The sequence below is a fragment of the Rhagoletis zephyria genome, unplaced genomic scaffold (genome assembly GCF_001687245.7).
Source record: "Rhagoletis zephyria isolate East Lansing unplaced genomic scaffold, Rhagoletis_zephyria_1.1 Rzeph_scaffold_02645, whole genome shotgun sequence".
Taxonomy (NCBI): Eukaryota; Metazoa; Arthropoda; class Insecta; order Diptera; family Tephritidae; genus Rhagoletis; species Rhagoletis zephyria.
This window is the reverse complement of record NW_016159729.1, coordinates 49,482-73,760: the sequence shown is the minus strand read 5'-3', so window position 1 is coordinate 73,760 and position 24,279 is coordinate 49,482. Positions and strand designations below refer to the sequence as shown.

Below are 24,279 nucleotides of genomic sequence, written 5' to 3'. Positions count from 1 at the left end.
TGTCAATAGTAATACCTAAATACGTTTTTATCCGGCCCATATCTTTCATTCGAAATTTCACAGATAACTTCCTTTTGATAACATCTACTAATTTTCTACTTCTGCCACAAATGAGCAAATCATCTACGAAAATTATCAAATAAATTTTCTCATTGTTATTTTCCATATAGTACAAGCAATAACACAGGTCTGCAAAAAAATGGGTTCGGAATGTTCTATAAAAGTGTAGTGTCATTTCCGAAGTAATTTTTTGCGTAGAATCCGAATCCGGGGTTTAAATTGCTCTATCACGTCAGGACTTTGAGATATCCTAACCTAAAAGTGCAAAAAACGCTGTTTTTGCTCATTTTTGAGGTTATGTAGCTACGAAGATTTTGCTCTTCATAAAAAAGTAGACGTAAAATTGATTACACAGGTAAACAACGTTTTGTTCTAGGAAAGTGTAGGGTCATTTTCAAGTAATTTTTTGCGTAGAATCCGAAATGATTGCGAAAAGAATATTATGACATTAGACCAGGAAAACTATATCGAGTCCTTAGCAAAAAAATTTGAAATTGAAAATGCGAAATTGTATGCGACTCCGATGGAACAAAATTTAAAGTGTGTGCCTACTTTATCAGTTGCTAATGATATTAAGTATAGAAATTTAATTGGAGCGCTGTTGTATATAAGTTCGAGCACAAGACCAGATATTTGTTATTGTGTAAATTATTTAAGCCGATTTCAGAATTGTTATGATCACAGTCATTATAAGTACGCATTAAGAATATTAAAATATTTATATTATACTAAAAGGTTGAAGCTTAAATTTGAGAAGAATTTAAATTCTGATATTGTAGTCAACTACGAAAATTTCACTATGTGGCAACACCACAATGATCTGTCAGCTCGCAGCAACCACAGCCAATATCAACTGCCGTGTTCATTTTACATTTTATTCGCCTTTTAAAACCGAGAGAAGACACAAGCTCTAGTTTTTCATAGCCTTTTTCATAGTCTAGTTTATCAGTCTAACATTGTGATAATTGTAATTTGCCTTACTTCTCGTGTATTTTACTAAGTTAAATGTAACTAGTTCGGTATCTATTGTTAATTAAACGTTAAATTAAAAGTAACATCAGCGTTTTATTTGTTGCAAGCCGGTACGACGTCCATAACAAGTCTAGAGCTTGTCTTATCTTTACATTGCAACAAACTTTGCCGTGCACTTGCAAGGAGCAGCAGCCATTTTGTGCAAGCCGCACATATACATTTTCCCAACCATTACTGCAAGATTGGAAGACATTTGAGAAATTGGGAATTCGTAGCATCTACTGGGCAAGTCCACGTATATTTGGGCCAGTAAGAAAGCAGAATTTACAGCACAGATAACCTCTTGCAAATTTGCCTACATTTCGCCAGCGTGCATATTCATCGAGAATGTTCGCACATACTTCCCGCCATTTTTGCCGCCAATGTACAAGGGTCGAATCATAGACTTCTTGTATATTGTAAGTTGTCGAAAATATACATACATATTCCCGCCATTTTGCTGCCTCATCTACATCGTACAAATTTGCCGACATTTCGCCATCGTATTGTAACTCGTCGAGAATATTTACCAACATATTCTTGCTATTTGCCGAAAATTAACAAAGATCGAATCTTCGACTATACATCAGCGTGCATACTCATCGAGAACGTTCGCACGTACTTCCCGCCATTTTGCCGCCAATGTACAAGGGTCGAATGGTAGACTTCTTGTAAATTGTAAGTCGTCGAAAATATACATACATATTCCCGCCTTTTTGCTGCCTCATCTACATCGTACAAATTTGCCGACATTTCGCCATCGTATTGTAACTCGTCGAGAATATTTACCAACATATTCTTGCTATTTGCCGAAAATTAACAAAGATCGAATCTTCGACTATACATCAGCGTGCATACTCATCGAGAACGTTCGCACGTACTTCCCGCCATTTTGCCGCCAATGTACAAGGGTCGAATCGTAGACTTCTTGTATATTGTAAGTCGTCAAAAATATACATACATATTCCCGCCATTTTTCTGCCTCATCTACATCGTACAAATTTGCCGACTTTTCGCCATCGTATTGTAACTCGTCGAGAATATTTGCCAACATATTCTTGCCATTTGCCGCCAATCAACAAAGATCGAACTTTCGACTACATTTTCTACAAAGCCGACTTTACCAACACGTTCTACGAATTTGCCTACATTTGCCAACGTATTTAAATTGTCGAGAATACTCGTACGTATTCCCGCCAAAGTTACCGCCGATCTGCAAACGTCGATTCGCAATAGCAAGTAGAAAGAATATTCGCGACATTAAGTCAAGTGCATGTGGTGCTAATGCGAACGCGTTCCAAGATGAGTCAACAACGTCGAGTTGAATCAGGGAGTGAATCTGAGCTGAACGAAACTGTCGTTGAGGTACTGGGTACTCCTGCGCCACTTTTGTCACAGGAAGCTAACAACCACATGGCCGCTCTTGTAGCGTCAATCACAGCTTTGCGCGAATCGATAAACGAGCTTCGCAACGAAACTTGTACTTAACGAGCCGACATTCAACAACTACGTGAACGAGTTGAAACGGATTACGTGGGGAATAGCCAACGTCCACGGATTCCCTACCATCCAACCAACAGCCAAGAAGCCATTGTGCCCGGCCAGCATCAGCACTCGCCGTCATCGATGCTGACACCGCCAGCGCCGACAACGTTAGTTCCGCCCAACCAACCGCCTGTTTTTATGGAAAACTCCGCTACAAGACTACAACCTTTGCCTATATTTGAGGGAAACGCAGAAGACTGGCCACTGTTTATTGCGTGCTACCGGGACACAACCGCAGAGTTTGGCTACAGCGATAGGCAGAACCTTATACGCCTGCAAAGAGCGCTTAAGGGTAATGCAAAACAAGCAGTCACCTCGCTACTTATCTACCCCGAAAACGTTTCCAGCATTTTAAAGGAACTTGAGTTCAACTTTGGGCGGCCAGACTTGTTGGTGCGTGCACAGTTGCTAAGGGTACAACAATTTCAAAACATCCCCGAGAGCCGTTTAGACCAAATTTTGGATTTGTCAGTGCGAGTACGCAACGTAGTAGCGTTTCTTAAATCGGCAAAATGTGAACATCACTTGATAAACCCTACGCTGTTGGATCAGTTGGTCACCAAGCTACCGCCATCCAAGCAGTATGAGTGGGGTAAGCGTGTCGCCGAAATTGGATCATATCCAACCGTAGAAAACCTTTCCGAATGGCTGAGTGAATTAGCCACAGTAATATCTCTAATGCCAAGAGTAGCAGACAGGGCCTATCCGCCTGCGCCTACGCGTCAAGCAAACCAGCCAGTCACAGGTAGCCGACAAGCAGCAATAGCAGGAGGTGGTACTCGCCGACTGCTTCACAGCAGCGAGATGCATGATGAACGCCGCCAGCCGAAAAGGTGCCCGCAATGCAGTCAAGCACACACGTTGACGGGTTGTCGTCAATTCGCTTCGCGCAACGTTAACGACAGGTGGACGGTAGTTAAGCGCCATCAACTTTGCTTTGGATGCCTTGATGGTGGACACAATTTATTAACTTGTCAACGCAGAACCGAGTGTGGTATCAACGGTTGTCAACGAAAACACAACAAGCTTTTGCAGGCTACGAATGAAGCTACAACCAATCAAGCAGAGCATGTCTACAACTGCCGGCAGGATGACCAGTCTACACTATTTAAGTTCGTTCCTGTAACCTTGTGTGGCCCACGAGGGAAGCTGGAAACTTACGCAATGCTCGATGAAGGTTCGTCGATTTCGCTGATAAGCGAGAAAGTCGCTACGAGCCTGGGCCTGCAAGGCCAATCGTCATTACTGTCGTTGCAGTGGTACGGCAGAAACAGGTCAACGGAAAGGTCGCGCAAGGTCTCATTTGAAATAAGAGGGCCAGACTCAAACATTGCAATTAAAAATGTGAGAACTATACGTAACTTAAACTTGCCAACTCAATCTTTCGAGAAAGAGAAATTTAGTCATTTGAGTAACTTAGCGGTACCAAACTATAAAAGCGTAAAGCCAGAGCTACTTCTCGGGTTGGATAATTCGTTCCTCAGCATCTCGAGAGAGGTCATCGACAATGGACCCAGCCAACCAATTGCCGCCAAAACCAAGTTGGGTTGGGTGGTTTATGGTCCAACGCAGAGTGGCGCAAAAGTACAAGCACGAGTAATGGTATTTAAGGAAGCGACTTCGTTGAAGCAACTACATAAGATTGTGGAAGAGTACATCGCCGCTGACACAGTAGCCGTCAAAACACCGGTCAACGCCATTCTGGAGTCGGACGACGATAGCCGCGCCAAGAAGATTCTGCAAGAAACAACGAAAGACATCGGAAGCCGCTACGAGGTCGGCTTACTATGGCGCAAAGACGACATCTAGTTCCCAGACAGTTATAGCATGGCAAAGAAGCGCTTATTAAATATCGAAGTAAGGATGAGAAAAGACCACAAGTTCACCGCAAACTACATCAGAGAAATCAATAAATATGTCAACAAGGGTTATGCAAGGCAGATGTCGGTGGAGGAAGCTGATACTGTGAAGCCGACAACATGGTACCTGCCACATTTCGGTGTAGTGAATGCTCACAAACCGGAGAAGCTACGCGTCGTGTTTGATGCAGCCGCAAACACGCTTAGCACGTCACTCAACAGTGCCTTGCTCAAGGGACCTGAGAAGGTGCAATCCTTATTATCAATACTTTTTAAATTCCGACAAGGAGTCGCCGCCGTCGCTGGAGACATCGAAGAAATGTTCTCCCAAGTACGAATCCGAACTGAAGACCAAGACTCGCAGCGATTTTTGTGGCGCGATGGTGATCCCAGTAAGCCAATTCGGGTATATACCATGACCTCCATGATATTCGGTGCGGCCTGCTCTCCGTGTTGTGCGGAGTACGTAAAAAACGTTAATGCCGCCAAATTCAGTTCCCAAATGCCAAAGGGGGTTGATGCCTTTGTAAACAAGACGTACGTGGACGATCTTGTGATTAGCTTTACGGATGCCAAAGAAGCTGAACAGACGATAAAAGAGGCCGTACAAATTAACGCAGCAGCCGGATTTAAACTCCGAAGGTTCGTGTCAAACTGTAAAACGCTAGAAGCAAGCTTGAATGATGAAGATCTGCCGTCAACCATCGTTAAATTGAAGCGAGAAGCCGACGTCGACAAAATACTTGGCATGTTCTGGAACACAATAAAGGACAAATTCGAATTCCACGTTAAGTTTTTTAAAATAGTTCGCGACATCTTGCAAGGCAAACGACCGCCCACAAAGAGGGAACTTCTGAGAATCGTAATGTCAATTTACGACCCCTTTGGTTTGCTTACGAACGTCACCATTTCAGCCAAGCTACTACTGCAGTCATTATGGAAGGAGAACATTATGTGGGACGAAGAATTACCACCGCATTTAGCTACGCAATGGATAACCTGGTGGTCGAGATTCCAGTCGGTCAAGTCATTGTCAATTCATCGCTCTTATTCAAGCCTTATACCATATGCCGACGATATTCAGCTACATATCTTCGTGGATGCCAGCACGAGCGCATATGCCTCAGCAGCGTACCTAAGGGTACAAAGGGGCGACACGGTAGAAGTAGCACCAGTTTGTTCCAAAGCAGCATGCGCACCGCTAAAGACAACGACAGCTCCGCGCCTGGAACTTCAGGCAGCCGTCATGGGATGCCGAATCAAAAGTCTCATCGAAGAAAGCCTCGACATCACACCCAACAAGACCCTACTTTGGAGCGACTCACAAACAGTTATTTTGTGGATACGCTCGCATACAAGGGCGTATAAACCGTACGTCGCTCACAGAATTGCCGAGATCCTCACCACGACTACGATAAATCAGTGGCGTTGGTTGCCCACTGCTATGAATGTGGCAGACGACACAACACGCGCTCAGCCGATTCCCGAGTTTTCAAAGAACACACGCTGGTTTAAAGGGCCTGATTTTTTGCAACAAGCCGAGGAATGTTGGCCACGCGAAACCACCCTAACGTCAGACGAACGTGCCAACAAAAAAGAAATCAGCCGATGTTTGCTTGCCTGCAACACAGGTGAGACCTTTATCAAATTTACTAATTTTTCATCATTCTTGAAGTTGACGAGAACCGTCGCTTGGGTACTTCGATTTACCAACAACGCCAGAAGGAAGAATTGCAAAGACGGAGAACTAGGGGTTGATGAATTAACCGCAGCCGAAAATTTGATATGCCGGGTAGTCCAGAAGGAAGTGTATCCGCAAGAGATTGAGCTCTTACACAAAAAGGAACCATTGTTGAAGGGATGTAGCCTTTATCCCCTCACTCCCTATTTAGACGATAATGGATTGTTACGGGTGTATGGGAGAATAGACGCTGCATATTGCTTACCACTTGCCGCCCGCCGTCCGATTATCCTGCCAGGAAGCCATTATGTTGCTCGACTAGTTGTAGCAGACCATCATCGAAAGCGACATCATCAAAACGAAAACTTGGTAATGAACGAGATTCGTCAACGTTATTGAGTAACGGCCATACGCGGTACACTGAAGAACGTTAAGAAGCATTGCCCAGTCTGCATACATGAGAGAGCTAAACCAGCCGACCCATTAATGGGTCAATTGCCAAAAGATCGACTTACGCCTTATGTTCGACCATTTTCCTACTGCGGAGTGGACTACTGTGGCCCATTTAACGTCGCTATCGGTCGCAGAAGGGAAAAACGGTGGATTGCGCTGTTCACCTGCCTGACAACCAGGGCAGTTCATCTTGAGTTGGCGGAAAACCTCTCTACCGATGCCTTTATACTTTGCCTTCGTAATTTTGTCAATCGTCGGGGCGTACCCATACGTATCCGTAGTGATAATGGTACAAATTTTGTTGGCGCCCAAAAGGAAACCAGAGTGAACGATTATTCGATTTCGACGCTATTGAACACGAAATGTCCAGGCACAGGATTGAATGGGTATTTAACTGTCCGGCTGACCCAAGTAGCGGAGGCTGTTGGGAGCGTCTGATTCAATGCAACAAGCGACTATTACATCGAGTTTTGAAGGAGGAGGCGCCAAGGGTAGGCACCTTCCAGAGCGTTCTCATTGAGATCGAAAACATAATCAACAGCCGACCATTAACCGATATGCCAGTGTTGCCAGGAGAAGAGGAGCCTCTTACGCCTAACCATTTTTTGATTGGCTGCCTAAACTCCACCCAAACGCCACATCCCGAAGAAGAACGTCTTTGCCTCAGGAAACAATGGAAGATAGCCCAAAATTTAAAAGATCGTGCTTGGAAGAGATGGACGCTGGAGTACTTGCCACGTCTGCTTTGTCGCCCTAAGTGGAGAGAGGAGGTAGCAGCTCTCAAACCGGGAGCGGTTGTCATAGTATGTGATCCTTCAGCACCGCGGAGCCGTTGGGAAAAAGGAAGGGTCACAGAAGTCTTCAAAGGAAGTGATGGCAGAGTTCGAAGCGCTAACGTCCGCACATCCCATGGAATCCTTCGACGACCTATTCGAAGGCTAGCCGCCTTGAGATGTTGCGAACCCTCAGATGATTCGCCAGGAGGTGGAATGTAGTCAACTACGAAAATTTCACTATGTGGCAACACCACAATGATCTGTCAGCTCGCAGCAACCACAGCCAACATCAACTGCCGTGTTCATTTTACATTTTATTCGCCTTTTAAAACCGAGAGAAGACACAAGCTCTAGTTTTTCATAGCCTTTTTCATAGTCTAGTTTATCAGTCTGACATTGTGATAATTGTAATTTGCCTTACTTGTCGTGTATTTTACTAAGTTAAATGTAGCTAGCTCGGTATCTATTGTTAATTAAACGTTAAATTAAAAGTAACATCAGCGTTTTATTTGTTGCAAGCCGGTACGACGTCCATAACAGATATATTAGACTGTTGCGTTGATGCCGATTGGGCAGGAGATATTAGTGATAGGAAATCCACGACAGGATATGTTATTAGAATGTATAGCAATACTATATTCTGGAAATCGAAAAAGCAAGATATTGTAACGAAATCTTCAACGGAGGCTGAGTATGTAGCTCTGTCAGTATGTGTAAGTGAGCTAAAATTAATTAAGGAATTACTGAAAGAGTTTGGAATTCAAATGAAAGATCCGATACGAATTTATGAGGATAATGCTGGTGCTATTAGTATAAGTAAATTTGGAAACTTAACAAAGAAGTCTAAGTATATAGAAACACACTATCATTTTGTAAATGAAAACTATTTAATCGGAGAAATCGATGTGCTTAAAATAGATTCAGAAAAAAATCCAGCAGATATGTTTACAAAGTCGATTTCAAATTTGAAAAATTTAGAGAAATTGTAAAGTTATGCTAAAATGTAAACAATGGAAAGACTAAATTTAAGGAGGCGTGTTAAAATATGAGTAAATTTAGCTGCCATATGTGCATAAATATATACATACACATGTATAAGAGAGAATCACTGAATTAATAGAGTGTGACTGCACAGTAGAATGTCCGTAGTAAAGAAAAGTAGAATGAATTAAGCTCCCGGCAAGTTTACACGCATATTAGCTGCGCTTAGATCTATAAGTAAATTGAAGTGAATTTAGTTGAATAAAAGCTATATTGAAATATGAATCAACCTCGTAATACAAGATTAAACAACCTCGGATCTCAACAGTTAGTAATATGTTTTCAATTTGAAGCAAATCGGAACATAAATGAAGTTTTTCGGAATAACCACTCCTACTCCACCTACTGAAAAAACCAACAAAATGCGCACCTCCCCTTTGAAATACCTTTCGAACAAAAGAAGAATCATTCAAATTGGTTGAGAAACATAGGAGCAGTAGGGAGGAATAGATTTGTATGGGATTTCGTTAGCGTATTAATATATAGATAGTAGATGGTGAAACCAAAGCAGGCATTCATAGGCTTATACGGAAATTGGAATAACTCGGCTCTGGAGCCACCTATCGGGTCCATTTTTTGCAGGTGTATTTCTCTTGATGTTAGTAATATGTATTTTGAATTTGAAGCAACAAGCAAAATGCGCGCAGATTTGTATGAGATTTCGTTAGCGTATTAATATATAGATAGTAGATGGTGAAACCAAAGCAGGCATTCATAGGCTTATACGGAAATTGGAATAACTCGGCTCTGGAGCCACCTATCGGGTCCATTTTTTGCAGGTGTATTTCTCTTGATGTTAGTAATATGTATTTTGAATTTGAAGCAAATCGGACCATAAATGAAGTTTTTCGGAATAACTCCACTCCTACTCCACCTACTGAAAAAACAAACAAAATGCGCACGTCCCCTTTGCAATACCTTTCGAACAAAATAAGAATCATTCAAATTGGTTGAGAAACATAGGAGCAGTAGGGAGGAATAGATTTGTTTGGGATTTTGTTAGCGTATTAATATATAGTTAGTAGATTGAAAAATATTAACCATATTTCCGTGGAATTGAGATTCGGAAAAGTTATTAGGTATTATTCATAGTTTTGAAATATATTTCACGAAATCGAACAATAAAAATAGCTGAGATCCCTTTCTTTTTTAAACACCTAGGATATCATTGACCATTAAAAAGGACCCTGAATGACCGCAAACCTCAAAGCTTTACATATTTTTTTATGTGATTTTTGAATGAACGATCCAAAATTAGCCGATATACATATTTAAAATTTTTTAGAACCAGTGGTTGAATTTTTGTACTGAAAGGGTTAACCCTAAAAGTATAATCTACGTCTGCGAGGCGTATACGGAATAGGTCTTTTTTTTAATTTTAACACAAAATTTACTTTTTATTTTGTTGTTTTAAATAAATGTTGTTATAGTTTTTATTAATAAAACTAGGTTTTATTATTAGTCAAACTCACAACTTCAATATTCTTTAAAAAATAAGGCAGGACTAAGTACATTTTAGCTCACAGGTTATCTTCTAAGTACATAAGCCTCTACGGCGTGTGTTAAGGCTTTACGTTACTCCCAAAAAGATTAGGTTTCTAGAGTTAAGAAAGCTTTAGTTCGAAAGTGTGTCATTAAATGCTTTTCACCATAAACGGCGCCAATTTTCAATGACTATTGGGTTTCAGATACCCCTTTTCAGATATACCTTAAAGATGACGGTTTTCTCATGGCCCACTGCACGAAGCTTAGAGTAGAGTAATGTTTTTTAAGAACTTACAAATTATGCTGCGTTATCAGGTGTCTAGCAATACATGATTAATTATTGTCTTTCACGAAGTTCTTTAAATAAATTTTGAGCTAAGTACTCACCCGTATTTCGGCGGTTACTACTAGTTTTAATAAATTGTTAGTTTAATTTCCTATAAAATTTACCTTCAGGTTTATGCATTTTAAGAATACATCGAAAATTTGTTTTAGAGAATCAATTTGAAATATTTGCAGAAACGGTTAACCGGCTTGCAACCGAGACGTCTGCTTTTTAAAAATTTTTGTAAAATAAATCAGCAAGTACATATCGTCCTCCGCATGCCAGAAACATGAATGTGTAAAGATGAAAATTTTGAGATTTTTTTATATGTCGGGCCCCTAAATTCGATCCTGGCGACGCCCATGGCAATGAAAGTAAAAATTACTTAAACGGATGATCAAACTTGACATTATTTAATAAAAAATTTAATTTTTTCAAAATATCGTAGAAGTTTGAAATGCGACTATGAATAGAAGTGAATATTAAGTTGGTACTTAAATTTAAGTTGCAACTTTATTAGTTTCGACTTAGTAGCTGGACTATGTATACGCGCCCATGTGTTTAGCGACTTGCAATGATTGCCAGCTCAAATATTGTAGCAATGTCGCAATTTTGTTGCAGGAGAGTTTCCATGCAAAAGTAATCTGCTGTGTCGCAAGGTGGCAAATTTTGCAACAACTTTGCGACGTTTCATGAATCCTACTAATGTACTTTTAAAATTCAAAACTCAAACTCATATACACATTCTCATTTTCAATATCAAACAACAAAAGTTCTGAACAATTTAATAGTCATTATTAATTGTCATCATCATCGTTTTCGTCTACATTTTGAAGTTTCAGGGGATTGTAGAGATTCCCGCATACTTTAAAAAAGTTTCAAAGTTTACGTAAGTTATATGAAGACGACGTTGTTCCGATTTTTTATTCCAAATTTTCTCCTGCGGCGCTTTTTTTTTTATATAAAAGCATACTTTATAATATATACCTGCGGCGCTTTTTTCTTTTTTTTTTTATATAAAAGCATACTTTAATATATATACGTGCGGCGTTTTTTAAGTTTTTATATAAAGCGATAGTTTACTATACAGCTAATGAAAATTTGGAATAAAACATCGCGGGATTTTTTATTCCAAATTATTGCCTGCGGCGCTTTTTCTTTTTCATATAAAACGATATTTTAATATATATTTAAACAAATATAATGTACACAAGAATTTTTTGTTACAAGTCATACATCAAATTAAAGATATTTTTGTGCTCTTTCTGATAATAATATTTGTTAACATAGTTAATTACATATATTTTTACGAAAAACATACATTTTTATAAAAAATTGCCATAATTAGGTTTTTGTACTTTTTCTCAAAACATGTATACATTATATACATAAATATATATCGAATGAAAGGTCCTTTAATCTTTTTTCCAACTGTGTCCATAGTTTTAAAATCGGTTCAATAGTTTTCGAAATATAAGCTTTTAAAAATGTTGAAAATTTCACGTTTAGCCCCCTTAGCGCCACCCCTGATAATACGTACACAAAAAAAAATATTCCGTTAAAATCAGGAAAAGAGAGCGATCCACGCCTACTTTTTTTTTAGCTCATTGGCCCCAAATCCAATTATTGTTTAAACGTTTACGTAATGTTTAACGTAAAGTAAAAATGATGAATTTATTAACGGCTTTTGCTCGATTTTAGGGATGAGAAAACGACGAACAAATGATTTATCACAGTTAACAAATGAAAATAATGAAATTCTTACATTTGGGGTGCTAAAGGCAGGAACCGTAAAATGTAAAAAATTAATTATAAATGTTTGGCTTAGGAACAAACGTTAAAAATAGACGAACAATGAAGAGCAAACGACGAACTATCGATTGCTATCATAATTAACCCAAAATAATCTGTTGCGGCTGCTAACTTCAGGAATTACGTAAAGTGAAAATTGAAAAATTAATTATAAATTTTTGGCTAACGAACAAACGTTAAAAATGGACGAACATTAAAGAATAATCGACGAACTATCGATTGCAATACAAAAATCTTAATATTTTCACAAATGGGGTGCTAACGTCGGTTGGCTCTATGGGAAAAGAAGTTTTACAAGGTGATCAGCCTTGTAAAATCTTCTTTCCACATAGTATGTCAAATTGCTTTGGAGGAACGAAAATGTTATATTAATTTTCTTTTCCCCCTTTTATTCGTTCGTCCATAGCAATTTGGAAATGCGTACTCCATAACATACTAACTAAATATACATTATATAAAATTACTTAATCGTAATTAGTATTAGGCTAAACTAAGTAACTATATTGAATAATTTTTTCTTGTTTCCAGAAATATTTAACTATATATTTTAATGTTTCATTTGAAAGTATTTTATAGCACAATATTTGTTCATTCAAAATTTTGTAGTCTTAAGTAACATTTTCTTTTGTAGTTTAAAGTATTGTAATTTAGTTATTACAATTTTATTTCTTATAAATAAACGTAAGTACATTTAAAGCATATTTCTCTAGTATTTATAATATTGCGTTTATATAAATGAAGGAATCGTGTTCATTTGGCGAACAATTTTTACTTAGTGAGTATTTCATTTTACACATTTTTTTTTGTTTGTTTGCTTGACTTGAAAAATTCATATACATGTTTTTGTTATATGTTGAAATAATAGTTGGTTGAGATGAAAGTTTCAACTAACTTTTTGAACTCTATTTTTGTGGATTGTTTTTACTTTATCTTTTTCTTTATCAAAAATTGTAATATTAACACCATCTACTTTGGTTATAACGTGGGGACCCTGATATATATTTTCATGTTTAATTCTGGGTTCTTTTTGTACTAGAACGAGATCGTTTTCTTTAATATGTACTGGACGAGAGTGTCTATCATATAAATTGTTGCGGATTTTATGTTTGTTAATTAATTCTTTGGCTATTGCATGTGATTTTTGCATCCGGTACTTAACCTCTTTTGCATAATTCTCAACATATAAATGGGATACATTTTTTCCTTTTTCAATTCCTGCGGTAAAGTCGGTGTTTTTCCGAAAACTAGTTCGAATGGAGTAAATTTGTTGTCAAAAACAGAATTTGGAGTAGTATTATGCAAAAAGGTGAAATACTTAAGATAAGTGTCCCAGTCTGAAATAGTCTTATATAGGTATGCACGTAAGTATTCATTGAAAACGCGATGGTTTCGCTCAATAGTGCCCACTGTTTCGTGATGGTGTGCTGTCGAAGAGTTTTGTTAGTTCCGAAAATATTTAATTTTTATATTCAGTTCCTAAATCTGATCTGATTGAATTCATTATGCCGTTATGACTTTCAAAACTAGCAGAGGCGATCGTTTTGGCGCTTTTGTCTGGAACAGCAGAGTTACTTTGTCAGATCACAAATCATAGTAACAGCGAACTTGTTGATTTTGGCAAAGGCCCTATTGTATCAATTATCACTATTTCAAAAGGTTTGTTAGGTGTGGCCGTAAAACGAGATTTTCTCTGTTTTTGGGTTTTACTTTGTTAAGTAGACATTTTTCACAATTTTGTACGAATTTTGATATTTCGGGTGATGTTTTTCCAGAAGTATTTAGTACGAATTTTTACATACAGACTTTTGAGTCCACAATGTCTTCCACTTATTGCGTCGTTATGGTAGATTGTCATAAGTTGGTGTTTCTTTTCGTCGTCGGTCACGGTTTCGACTGGATCCGTCAATATAATTTGTAAGTTCTTTAAAATTTTATTTCCGCGGTCTTTTAAGTGTGTAATTGTAAAATATTTGAAAAATAAATCATTTTTAGGCTATTCTAACGTCTTAATATTACGACTGTTGGCTTCGACTTCAAGCCGCGAAAGTAACTCGTCGAAATTCGTTTTTTCGTTAACAATCGTAAAATTAAGTAACTCGAGTTTTTTGTGTTTTAAATGTGCACAAACGTGAAAATTGGAAATTTCATTATTTTTATCATATATTATATTTGTTTTCACCCGGGGTATTTTCTTTGAGAAATCATATGAAAATTTGTCATAAACCTGTGATCTTGTTTTTACCGCTAGTACTTGTTTAGTTGAGTCTTTTAGTTCGTTCATTGTAATCCGTGACAATGCGTCCCGCTCCTACATTCGATTTTCCTTTTATATACTCAACTGTAAAGTCGTATTCTGACAGTTCTAAGCGTATCCTAGCAAGCTTTGACGACGGGTCCTTCATGTTAAAAAGATAAACTAAGGGTCGATGGTCAGATTTCACCGTAAACTGAGTTCCGTAAACATACGGTCGAAACTGCTTGTTCGCAAAATATATAGCTAAAAGTTCTAGTTCGATGATCGGTTTATTCTGTTCTGCTTTGTTGAAAGATTTCGAAGCGAAACATATTGGTAAGTCATTTCCGTCATGGTCTTGGCTTAATATAGCACCGCATCCAACCTTCGAGGCATCAACAGTTATAATAAATTATTTCGTGAAGTCTGGGTATTGTAGCAATTTTGGGGAAATTAACGCTGATTTTAACGATTCAAAAGCTTTGTCGCACGCACTGTCCCAAGTAAACTCAACTTTTTTCCTGCCTAATTTATTTAAAGGCGCTGCCAGAGACGCAAAATTTGGTATAAACCGCCTGTAATAACTAGCAAACGCGACGAAACGTCGAACCGCATCTTTATCAGTCGGTTTTGTATATTTTTTAACAGCGTTTATTTTGGTGTCGTCTGGCAACAAACCTTTGGCTGAAATTTATGGCCTAGGAATGTATTTATTTATTTATTTATTTATTTTTTACAGTCTGTTAGACTTATATTGCAACAAAGATTTAACATTCTTATAATTAGATTTAGATTTAAAATGTAAATATTAAATATTAAATACAAAATACAAAATGCTCTACGGAAATTTTTAAATAACATTATTTCTTTATCACTGCAATTATTTTATGTCAATATAAACGCATGCAATTTTCTGGAAGTTATGTATACGGTTGGAAAGGCCGAGTTTCCAATCCGCGCTATTCTTTTTGGTTTACTCCATTTATTGATATCTCCTGGGTGGTCGAAAAGGCCGAGTTTCCGATCCACCCAGTCGCGCTTTCGTGACGGTTGGAAAGGCCTAGTTTCCAATCCGCTCGTTTATTGTTTATTATCTAATGGTCTAGGTAGTCGGAAAGGCCGAGTTTCCGATCCGCCTAGTCTCGATATCTTGGTGGTTGGAAAGCCCTAGTTTCCAATCCACGCTATTGTTGATACATCACTATCTTGTAGGCTGCGTTCTAAAATAGTCAAATAGCAGCCGCTTGAAAAGAGTGATAGTATCACAATTTTTTATAGCCTCTGGTAATTCATTGAAGCACTTTAAGCCTTTATAGAAAATATTTTTTTTGTCCACTTCTGTTCTATACTTCGGGAGTCTGAAGCTGTTATTCTCTCTCAACAAATATGTATGCGTCTCATTTATATATCGGAGATTATCGCTAAGATAATCCGGCAGGTTGCCCTTCTTAATATTGTACACAAATTTCATAGCGTGGTAAAAAACTTGTTGCTTCACGCTTAACCAATTCAAGGTTTCAAGCATACATCTTGTTGGTGTGTCATACGGTTTGTTGAGGATGAATCTCATCGCTCGGTTTTGCATTTTTTGCAGCTTATCTACATGGGAGTCCCCCGCTAGGAAGAAAATCGTGGGGCAGTATATAAAGTGCGGTTCTACTATTGACCTGTACACCAACGTTTTATATCTTCTTCCCAAGTACTTACACGATCTCTTTATAAGGCCAATTTTTTTAGCAATCTTGTTGACTGTATACTCAACGTGCTCATCAAACTTTAGTTTGTTGTCTATGTATATTCCTAGGTACTTGACAATTTTCACCTCTTCGATATTTTCATCTTTGATTTTTAATTCACGGCTTATGGAGTCAGCATTTGCCGCTCTGGAAAATACCATAAAGTTAGTCTTTTTCACATTCAGTTTGAGTTTATTTGAACACAGCCATTGATACAAAGAATTAAGATCTTCTTGCATTTTGACAATCGCATTTGGTAGTTCCCTATCACTGATCGTTAACAAGGCATCATCCGCAAAGAGTTTTATTTTACAATGTTTGAGAGAACTTTTAATATCGTTTATATATATATTAAAGAGTAGGGGTGCCAAAACTGAGCCCTGTGGTAATCCGATGTCTACGGCTATCTTACTAGACATCTTTGAATTAACTATTGTTTGTTGCCTACGATTACACAGAAAGCTTCTAAACCAGTCAAGCTCAGTGTTTTTTATACCAATGTATTTTAGTTTATCCAACATTCGGACCCTATCAACGGTTTCAAATGCTCTTTTAAGATCAATAAACACTGCCACTACATTAAGGTGTCTGTTCAGATCTTCTTTCCATTGAGAAAGCACCAGATTCAGCGCAGTCTCACAGGAATGTTTAGCTCTGAATCCAGATTGTTCTTTTATGAGTATTTTATTGGATTCCACATAGTACTGTAGCTGGTTTTTCACAACGGTTTCTAGCATTTTTTCCAAGCTAGGGAGAGTATTGATGGGCCTAAGCTCCTCAGCTTTAACCGTTTTTCTAACTTTCTTGACGGGCACTATTGATGAAATTTTCCATTCTTCCGGTACTGATCCTGTCTGGAGACTCTTATTTATAAGTAGGGCATAGAAATATCCCATATAATCAACAGAGTCCTTAATAACACCTTCAGAAAGTAGGTTGTTTCCCCCAATTTTCCGCTTAAATTTTTTGGCAATTTGAAGAATGTCTTCCGTTGAGACCTCTTCAAATTTTAGCGTACTTGTGGGAGCTCGTTGCTCGAAAAAATCATAGTTTACACACTCTATATTGGTATGTATTTCCAAAATGCTGTCCACGAAAAAATTATTTAGGTTTTCCGCAATTTCAAAGCTGTCTACGTAGTTGGTGTTATTTATTATCACTTCCCCAATATTTTCTTTGACCTCCGTGTTATTGACTACCTCCTTTAAGTATTTCCACATGAGTCGGCTGTCACCCTTATTTATTTCCACCTTATGCTCTAAGTATTTAATTTTTTTACACCTTACCATTTTCTTATATCTGCTTCTCACTAAATTATATTCACCCCAGTACCCTGACAACACTGCTTTCTCATGGGATTTAGATTTATACTTGTTCATCTCTGTCAATTGCCTATCATACCATTTGTTCCTCTGCCTAATGCGAGTTATTTTTGAGTAAGTCAACTGCCTCATGGCCCACATAATGCAATGAGTAATATACTCCACCATACCGTCAGCATCGAAAAAATTTAAGTTCGAGAAATCGCACTGCCTTAGTAAACTTGTTAAGTTCTCAGGGTTATATCTCTCCCAGGATATTACTTCTGCCTCCTTAGCAAGTGGGTTAAGTTTATTGACATTTAGTCGAAACATTATTGTTTCGTGGTCAGATATTCTATGATCCTCGACCTTTTGGCATATAACTCGGTTATCATTGGAATACAACAAGTCAATACGTGTTTCCGAATGTTCCGTCACCCTCGTATTAAAATTTATCAGCTGTTGCATGGCTTGTTGCAAGAAAACATCATTGAGTTTTCTGCTGTAGGTTGATACTACGTTCATGTTTATGTTAAAATCGCCAATGACAACAGTGTTCACAGAATTTTCTGAGATTTCTGCTAAGATATCCTCCATATATGTAACAAATTCCGCATCACTTGAGCTTGGGGAGTGATAAACCACCCCGAGCTGCCACCTGGTATCACAGTGTGTGAGTTGAATAACTATACACCAAACATTTTTGTCTAAAGCCTTGTTAGTTATTGTTTTAAAACCGAGCGTGTTTCGAACGAGTATTATCACTCCCCCTGTGTGTCTACTGTGTGAGTCGCAGCGTATCATCTGATACGCCGGGAACATTATTTCCGTATCCTCTATGTCATCAGTTAGGCATGTTTCGGAACACAAAAGTAGATCCGGGTCGGTAAAATCTATAAGTATTTCTAGCTCAACTTTATTAGCCACTAAACTCTGTATATTGAGATATACGCATTGCAAATATTTGGGTAGCGCTTTCTTTACACCTGGGTGAGACGTAAACTCAACGCTAGGGTCCCCACAAACTTGCTGTAATTGTTAGTAATTTACAGTATTTCTTTTATGCTCGAGCTTTTTCTGGTATACAGGACACTGTCGGTTAAAGGTCATATGATTTTCATCAAGCCCTAAGTTAAATTTTTTATTAGCACGAATGCAGTTTATGCATTTGTTTAATGTTTCCTTAGAACATTCCACAGTTTTGTGGTTATCTAGGCACTTGAAACATACCTCATCGGCTTTACATTTCGCAGCTATGTGGTTAAATCCCTTGCATTTGAAACAGAAAGTAACATCCATTCCATCTTTGACTCTACATTTTTCCCAACCTATGTTTATTTTTTCGCTTGCCAGCACGGCTGCAAAGGCATCTACATCTGTTTCTACTAACGCATTATAATGTTTTGCATTTCCTCTTTTTGTTTCAAAACATTTCAAAATTTTGAAATTACCATTTTTGAAGCATTCATTCTGTTTTTTTATCATATCCCTGAGCTGCTCATTCTCATGTTTAAAGCTCATTCTATATACCATGAACCTTGGCTTGGCTACGTTTGGGATTTTTATTTCATATCTATCACTCATTTTATTCTCTATTGCCTTTTTGATTTTTTCACGCTCAGCCTCATTTTCTGTTTGTATTACTACAGCCCCACTTTTCCTCCCCTGTACACTATTAATTTTCAAGCCCGAGGGGTCAACATTTTTGTTCAAATCTTCTTTTGTTTTTCCCACTTCCTGCTTCTCTTTTGGTTGTAGAACTAATGGCTTCTCTTTATTTACTTTCGGCGGCCTATTATCTTTCGCAGTATTACCTTTAAAGAGATCCGCGTAAGTGGCTTTCGCCCGCTGACCTGCTAACGCGTCAGCAGTCACCGATTTCTTTATCTCTTCACAAATTTTTTTGTTCTCATTTTCATTGCGCACTATGGCTTCGCAAAGATCATGGCTTTGCTTTTTTACGCCGTCAGCTATTGACTTAATTTGGTTCACTTCGAGAATACTCGCCTCACAGGTTTTTTGTACTCTTTGCATTGCATCAATGCGTTCCCCAAATTTTTTCTCTATTGATTGCAAGAGAAGTTTAAGCTCTTTCACTTGCATTTTCTGCGACTCCTGGAAGTCATCATTACACTCTTGGATCTTTTGACTATTTTTCTCTATTGTTAAGTTCATATTTCGGAGCACCTCATCGATGTTATGCATGTATGTGTGACATTGGTTACACATAAAGCGCACAAAGTTGTTTTCTTTGAGTACATTCGCACTGTACTCATCCAATTCAGAGCATTTTTTTGCCCAGTGCCACAATTTACCACACACACCGTCGCAGCGGATTCCGCTGTCACCGCGAATTGGATTCTTGCACTTATGGCATTTATCCATTTTCGCGCCTTATTGTTTTTGTCACCTCATTGCACTTTTATGTCTCTAGCTATATTTATTTGTTTGTTTAAGCAAAATGAAACAAATTTTTGTGCTTGCAAATAGCACAATTTATTAGCACTTTGCTATTTAAGTCACTGTCTCTAACGCTGGTTAAAATCCCAACAATTCGGCTGTTTTTTTTTAATTTTCCGCAGAGCGATTACAAACACGTCAACAACGTTGCAGTGTTACCATCTCATAACTTCCGGCCGAAGAAAATTGCACTTATTGGGGTTGAGTTTTAGGTTGAAGTTTCGACAAGTGTCAAAAACTTTCGCAAAATTTTTTATGTGATGTGCTTCTCTACATCCAATAACGATTATATCGTCAACGTAAAGAAATGCCACATTAGGCGGAATACCGGAAAAAGCGATTGTCATCATACGCGAAAATGAATTTGGTGCTACATTTAACCAAAACGGTAATACTTTCCATCTAAAAGCTCCTCGGTCCGTACTGAAAGAGGTTGCGTCACGTGAATCAATATGTAAAGGGATTTGATGAAACCCTGAAAAAAGGTCTAAGGTTGAAACATATTTCGCTCGGCCAAGGTTATCTAGAATGTCGTCTACTCGCGCAAGAGGGAACTTATCGGCAATAACTTTTTTGTTAACAGCGCGAAAGTCTACGCACATACGGTATGCTTTTTTCCCATTAGTATCTTTTTTTGGAACAACAATTAAAGGACAATTATAATTCGAATAACATTGTTCGATTAATTCTTTTTTTAATAACTTGTTAACTTGGCGATTTATTTCTTCACGTTGGGAATATGGTAATCGGTAGTTCTTAATGTAAACTGGGTTATTGTCTGTCAATCTTAGTTTTTGTTCGTAAAAGTTATTTAACGTCATTTTGTCGTCGGGAAGTGCAAATATGTCTGCGTAATCTACGCACAAGTTAAGTAATTTGCTTTCAGCGTAACGAGGAATTTGTTTTTTCAAAACGTTAATCAGTTCTTTTGTCCGGTTGTCTCGTTTCTTGTCTTATTAATGGAGTAAACGTTAAAATTAGAGAGATTTTCAGTCCGAATGTTACAGTTCTTTACGTATTTTATATCGTTTGTGGTATTTATGACCTTGATGATTGGGTTGCTTGTACTAATTATGCATCGTGCAGTGTATACACCGCTATCGATTTCTTGTGATTCCACAAAAAGTTGTTCTGGTGAGCTTCCTAAATTAAAAAGACGAAAACCTTCCCATCTGGGTGGAATTACGCAGGTATCGCTTTCAGTTCCGTGAAGAATCGGAATCGCGACTTTTTTGTTACCTACCCAGAAGGAAATGCAATTGCTTGCGTAGCTGATAACGCATTTATTGAGTTTTAAGAAGTCTTTACCCAATATGCCGTCTGCTGGAATATTAAAGTCGTCGTTAACTTAGTCGTCGTATGTTTTATATAAAAGTCCGAAAAAGTCAAATTTGTCGTTATTTTACCCAGAGTAGCAACAGTATTGGAAGTAACGCCCGTTATGCGGATAATATCATTCGTAACAATTGGAAAATTTTTGGAAAAACTTGAAATTTTTATTAGAGAAATGTCGGCTTGTGTGTCGACCAAAAATGTGCACAATTTATTTGACCCGGAAACTTGTAATTGGATAAAATCTGAATAATTTAGGTTTAAGCAGTAAATGCTTTTTGCTATAAAAAAATCGTTTAGTTGTTTAAATCCTGCTCTCCCAGTGTTCGCTCCTGAGGGGCATGAGCGTTTAAAGCACAGACATTTGCATTCCTACTCCTACCGTTTGCTGTTCGTGCATTATTGTTCCTATTGGTGTTGTTGTTGGAATTAACCCGTGAACCATTGTTGTTATTATGATAGCGGTTTCCGTTAGCGGATCGATCTCGTTGACTGTTATAGCTATTGAAGTTATTATTATTAGAAGAATGACCTGTTATTCTTATAACCAGTGAAATTGCGAGTTGGGTTAGTCCCACGATAGCCACCACGTGAATTTCTAAACATATTGATACCACGCGATCGAAAATTAAAACCTGACGCTCCTTCACCTCATTATTCTGCTCTACAATTAGTTTTGCAACTACGTCTTTAGAATCTGAAAATTTTGCTGAAGCTAAAATACATTTTACTAAGTCAGACCTGGCGTTTAGACGACACACGTTAACAGTTTGCTCAATCGCCATTTCGTGAGCCTTTTCTTGAGTCATTACTTCTATAATTAACGATCGCTCAAGTGAATTGGATAATTCTTCAACGCGTTTGGCAAAGTCTGAATAATTGTTGTTGTTAACGTGTAACGCCGCTATTTTCCCTGCCACAGCTTTCGAGTTGTCAGGTTTGATTCTATTGCGTAGAGCAGATTTTATGTCAGTAACAGAATTTATTTGTGTAGGTATGGCTTCGCGGGCATTGCCCTCTAACTTTGATTTCAAAAATGCAATTAATGTACTGGTCAAATTTTCTTCAGCTAAGTCCTCAATCAAACTAATCTTATATAAAAACGACTCGAGCTCTAACGGATCCCCACTATAATTTTCCCTAATAATCGAAGCACAAAGGCTTATAAAGGAATTATTTTGCTCTGGTGTGGCCATTTCTGTCAAAACTTTGGAATAAGTTTAATAAGTAAGTGGCACTTGCTGGAATCTCTAGTACACTTAGCGAATCTTTTATGCTTGGAAGCGAAGCGCTTCTTTTAATGGCAAAACTCACTGAAGCTTGTGATTTTGCGTCGGAGTACTCTTCTTCGGTATCAGAGCCAGCTAAATCTGTTTTGCAAATTAATGCTAGAGGCTCTATTGGAATTTTAATCTGAGAATTCAATTTTATAAAACACTTGCTTAAAAGATCCTTGCAACGTGTTAACTTTACCTGTACTTCACCTAACTACCTTGACGTGTAATACCCTTGACGTGTAATAAAACTTTATTGTACGAACTTATAAGTGAATCTCTATACTCGTTAAGTTTTGCTGCATTTGTCGAAAGAAGGAAAGAGGACGATTTTGCAAAATTCGCTTCATAATTTTTAAAAATTCTGAATAATTTTCTTTAAATTCTTCGTCAAATTTGGTCATAACACGTTAAGTTTAATAAAATACAAGAAAAATTACTTCTGCTAACTGCCGTTCACCGAGTTAAAAAAAATTAAAAGTAAAGTTTACAAACTGTATTGAGTTATGTCCTTATAGTCCACAATCCGCTGAAATTTTCATGCAAAGAAAAAGGGAGTATCTCACATGCAACAGGAGTAGGTTTTTAACGTGCAAATTCACATGCAAATTAAACAGTTAGCTTTTTTCTTTTTAACGATCAGTAAAATTGTATTGGGTCACTTAAATCTAGTAATAGTTAATATTGTTGAAAACTAAAATTGTATTGAATCACTTAAAGCTAGAAATGTTTAATGTTGTTGAGAAGCGTCACTTATATCTAGGTGGATACTTGAAAATTTTAGCATTTATATATTTTTAAAAATTCATTTCTTTGAAAACTTGTTGTTTTCCTTATTTTGAAATATTCGTTTAAGTTTAATTTTTATATGCTCTACTTGGATTAAAATTTTTTTTTGTCGAAGGCTTTGAAGTACCTAATGGTAAAAAAGATGAAGAAATTGGTGTACATACACATACATGTATGTATGTATGTGCATAACTGCGAAACTTTAGTTTGCTTTCGTAAATTCAATTTCAAAATTTTTTTTTTTTGTTAATCAAATAAATCACTTAAAGCTAGAAAAATGTAGCAAGAGAAGTACATATGCGCGTAATCGCAAATTTTAGTTTGGTTTCATAAATTCAATTTCAAAGGTTTTTTTTGTTAATCAGATAAATCACTTAATGCTAGAAAAATGGAGTAATAGAAGTATATATGTACTTATGTACCTACATAACTGTACTTCAATTATACGAATTCATTTTCGAAAAATTTATATTTTATTTTGTTAATCAAATGAAGCACTTAGTGCTAAAAAAATTGAGAAATAGAAGTACATATATGTATATGTATGTACGTGTTTCAATCATAAATTCGAAAATTGTTTGTTAATCAAATAAAGCACTAAAGGCTAGAAAAAATGGAGGTACATGTATGTACATAAATACAAATTATATTGTTTTGTTTAAATAGATCAATTCACTTTCAAAATTTGTCTCTAATATTATTAATTAGAAATGCCAATTTGCACAAAAATTTTAAGTGCTATCCACTTTATATTGAAAAAGTTTTTTTTTTTTGTATATATGAGTGGTGATTATAAACTGCTTTATGCAGAAAAAAAGTAAAAATATATACGTGTACATATGTATGCATGATAATTACGCCTTCTGCATAACTCCCTCGCTGCAGCTCAGTATATCCAGTAAACATACTTAGCTATTTTTTTTCACCAAGTTTGGTCCCCATAACGCAAGCAACGCTTTTTCGGCAATTAGGGTGTTGTGCAGCTATTTAATGTGGTGAAAATTATTTAAGCACTGGGGAGATTTATTCACATGGAATTGGAGATAGGGCTAATAGATTTATTTTAAATAAATTGTGAATCTGCGAAAATATCTTTTCAGCAGATG

At 37.3% G+C, this 24,279-nt stretch overlaps 1 protein-coding gene across 1 annotated transcript; it reads right to left on the bottom strand.

Moving 5' to 3' along the window:
* Positions 1–15,675: 15,675 nt before the first annotated feature.
* On the bottom strand, positions 15,676–19,703 carry LOC108367337 (uncharacterized). The gene is made up of 2 exons (XM_017621930.1): positions 18,559–19,703; positions 15,676–17,785 (listed from the first exon to the last, which is right to left on the bottom strand). The coding sequence occupies exons 1-2, from the start codon at positions 19,701–19,703 to the stop codon at positions 17,764–17,766; spliced, it is 1,167 nt and encodes a 388-aa protein (XP_017477419.1). The 3' UTR covers positions 15,676–17,763.
* Positions 19,704–24,279: the final 4,576 nt, after the last annotated feature.

What these genes read in the sequence shown, in the direction of transcription:
- LOC108367337 (XM_017621930.1), bottom strand. Translation starts at nt 19,703, where the DNA reads ATGGATAAATGCCATAAGTGCAAGAATCCAATTCGCGGTGACAGCGGA. An exon ending in CACATAGCTGCGAAATGTAA is followed by an intron (nt 17,786 to 18,558) that starts AGCCGATGAGGT and finishes TGCAACAAGCCA; the next exon opens with TGCAACAGCTGATAAATTTT.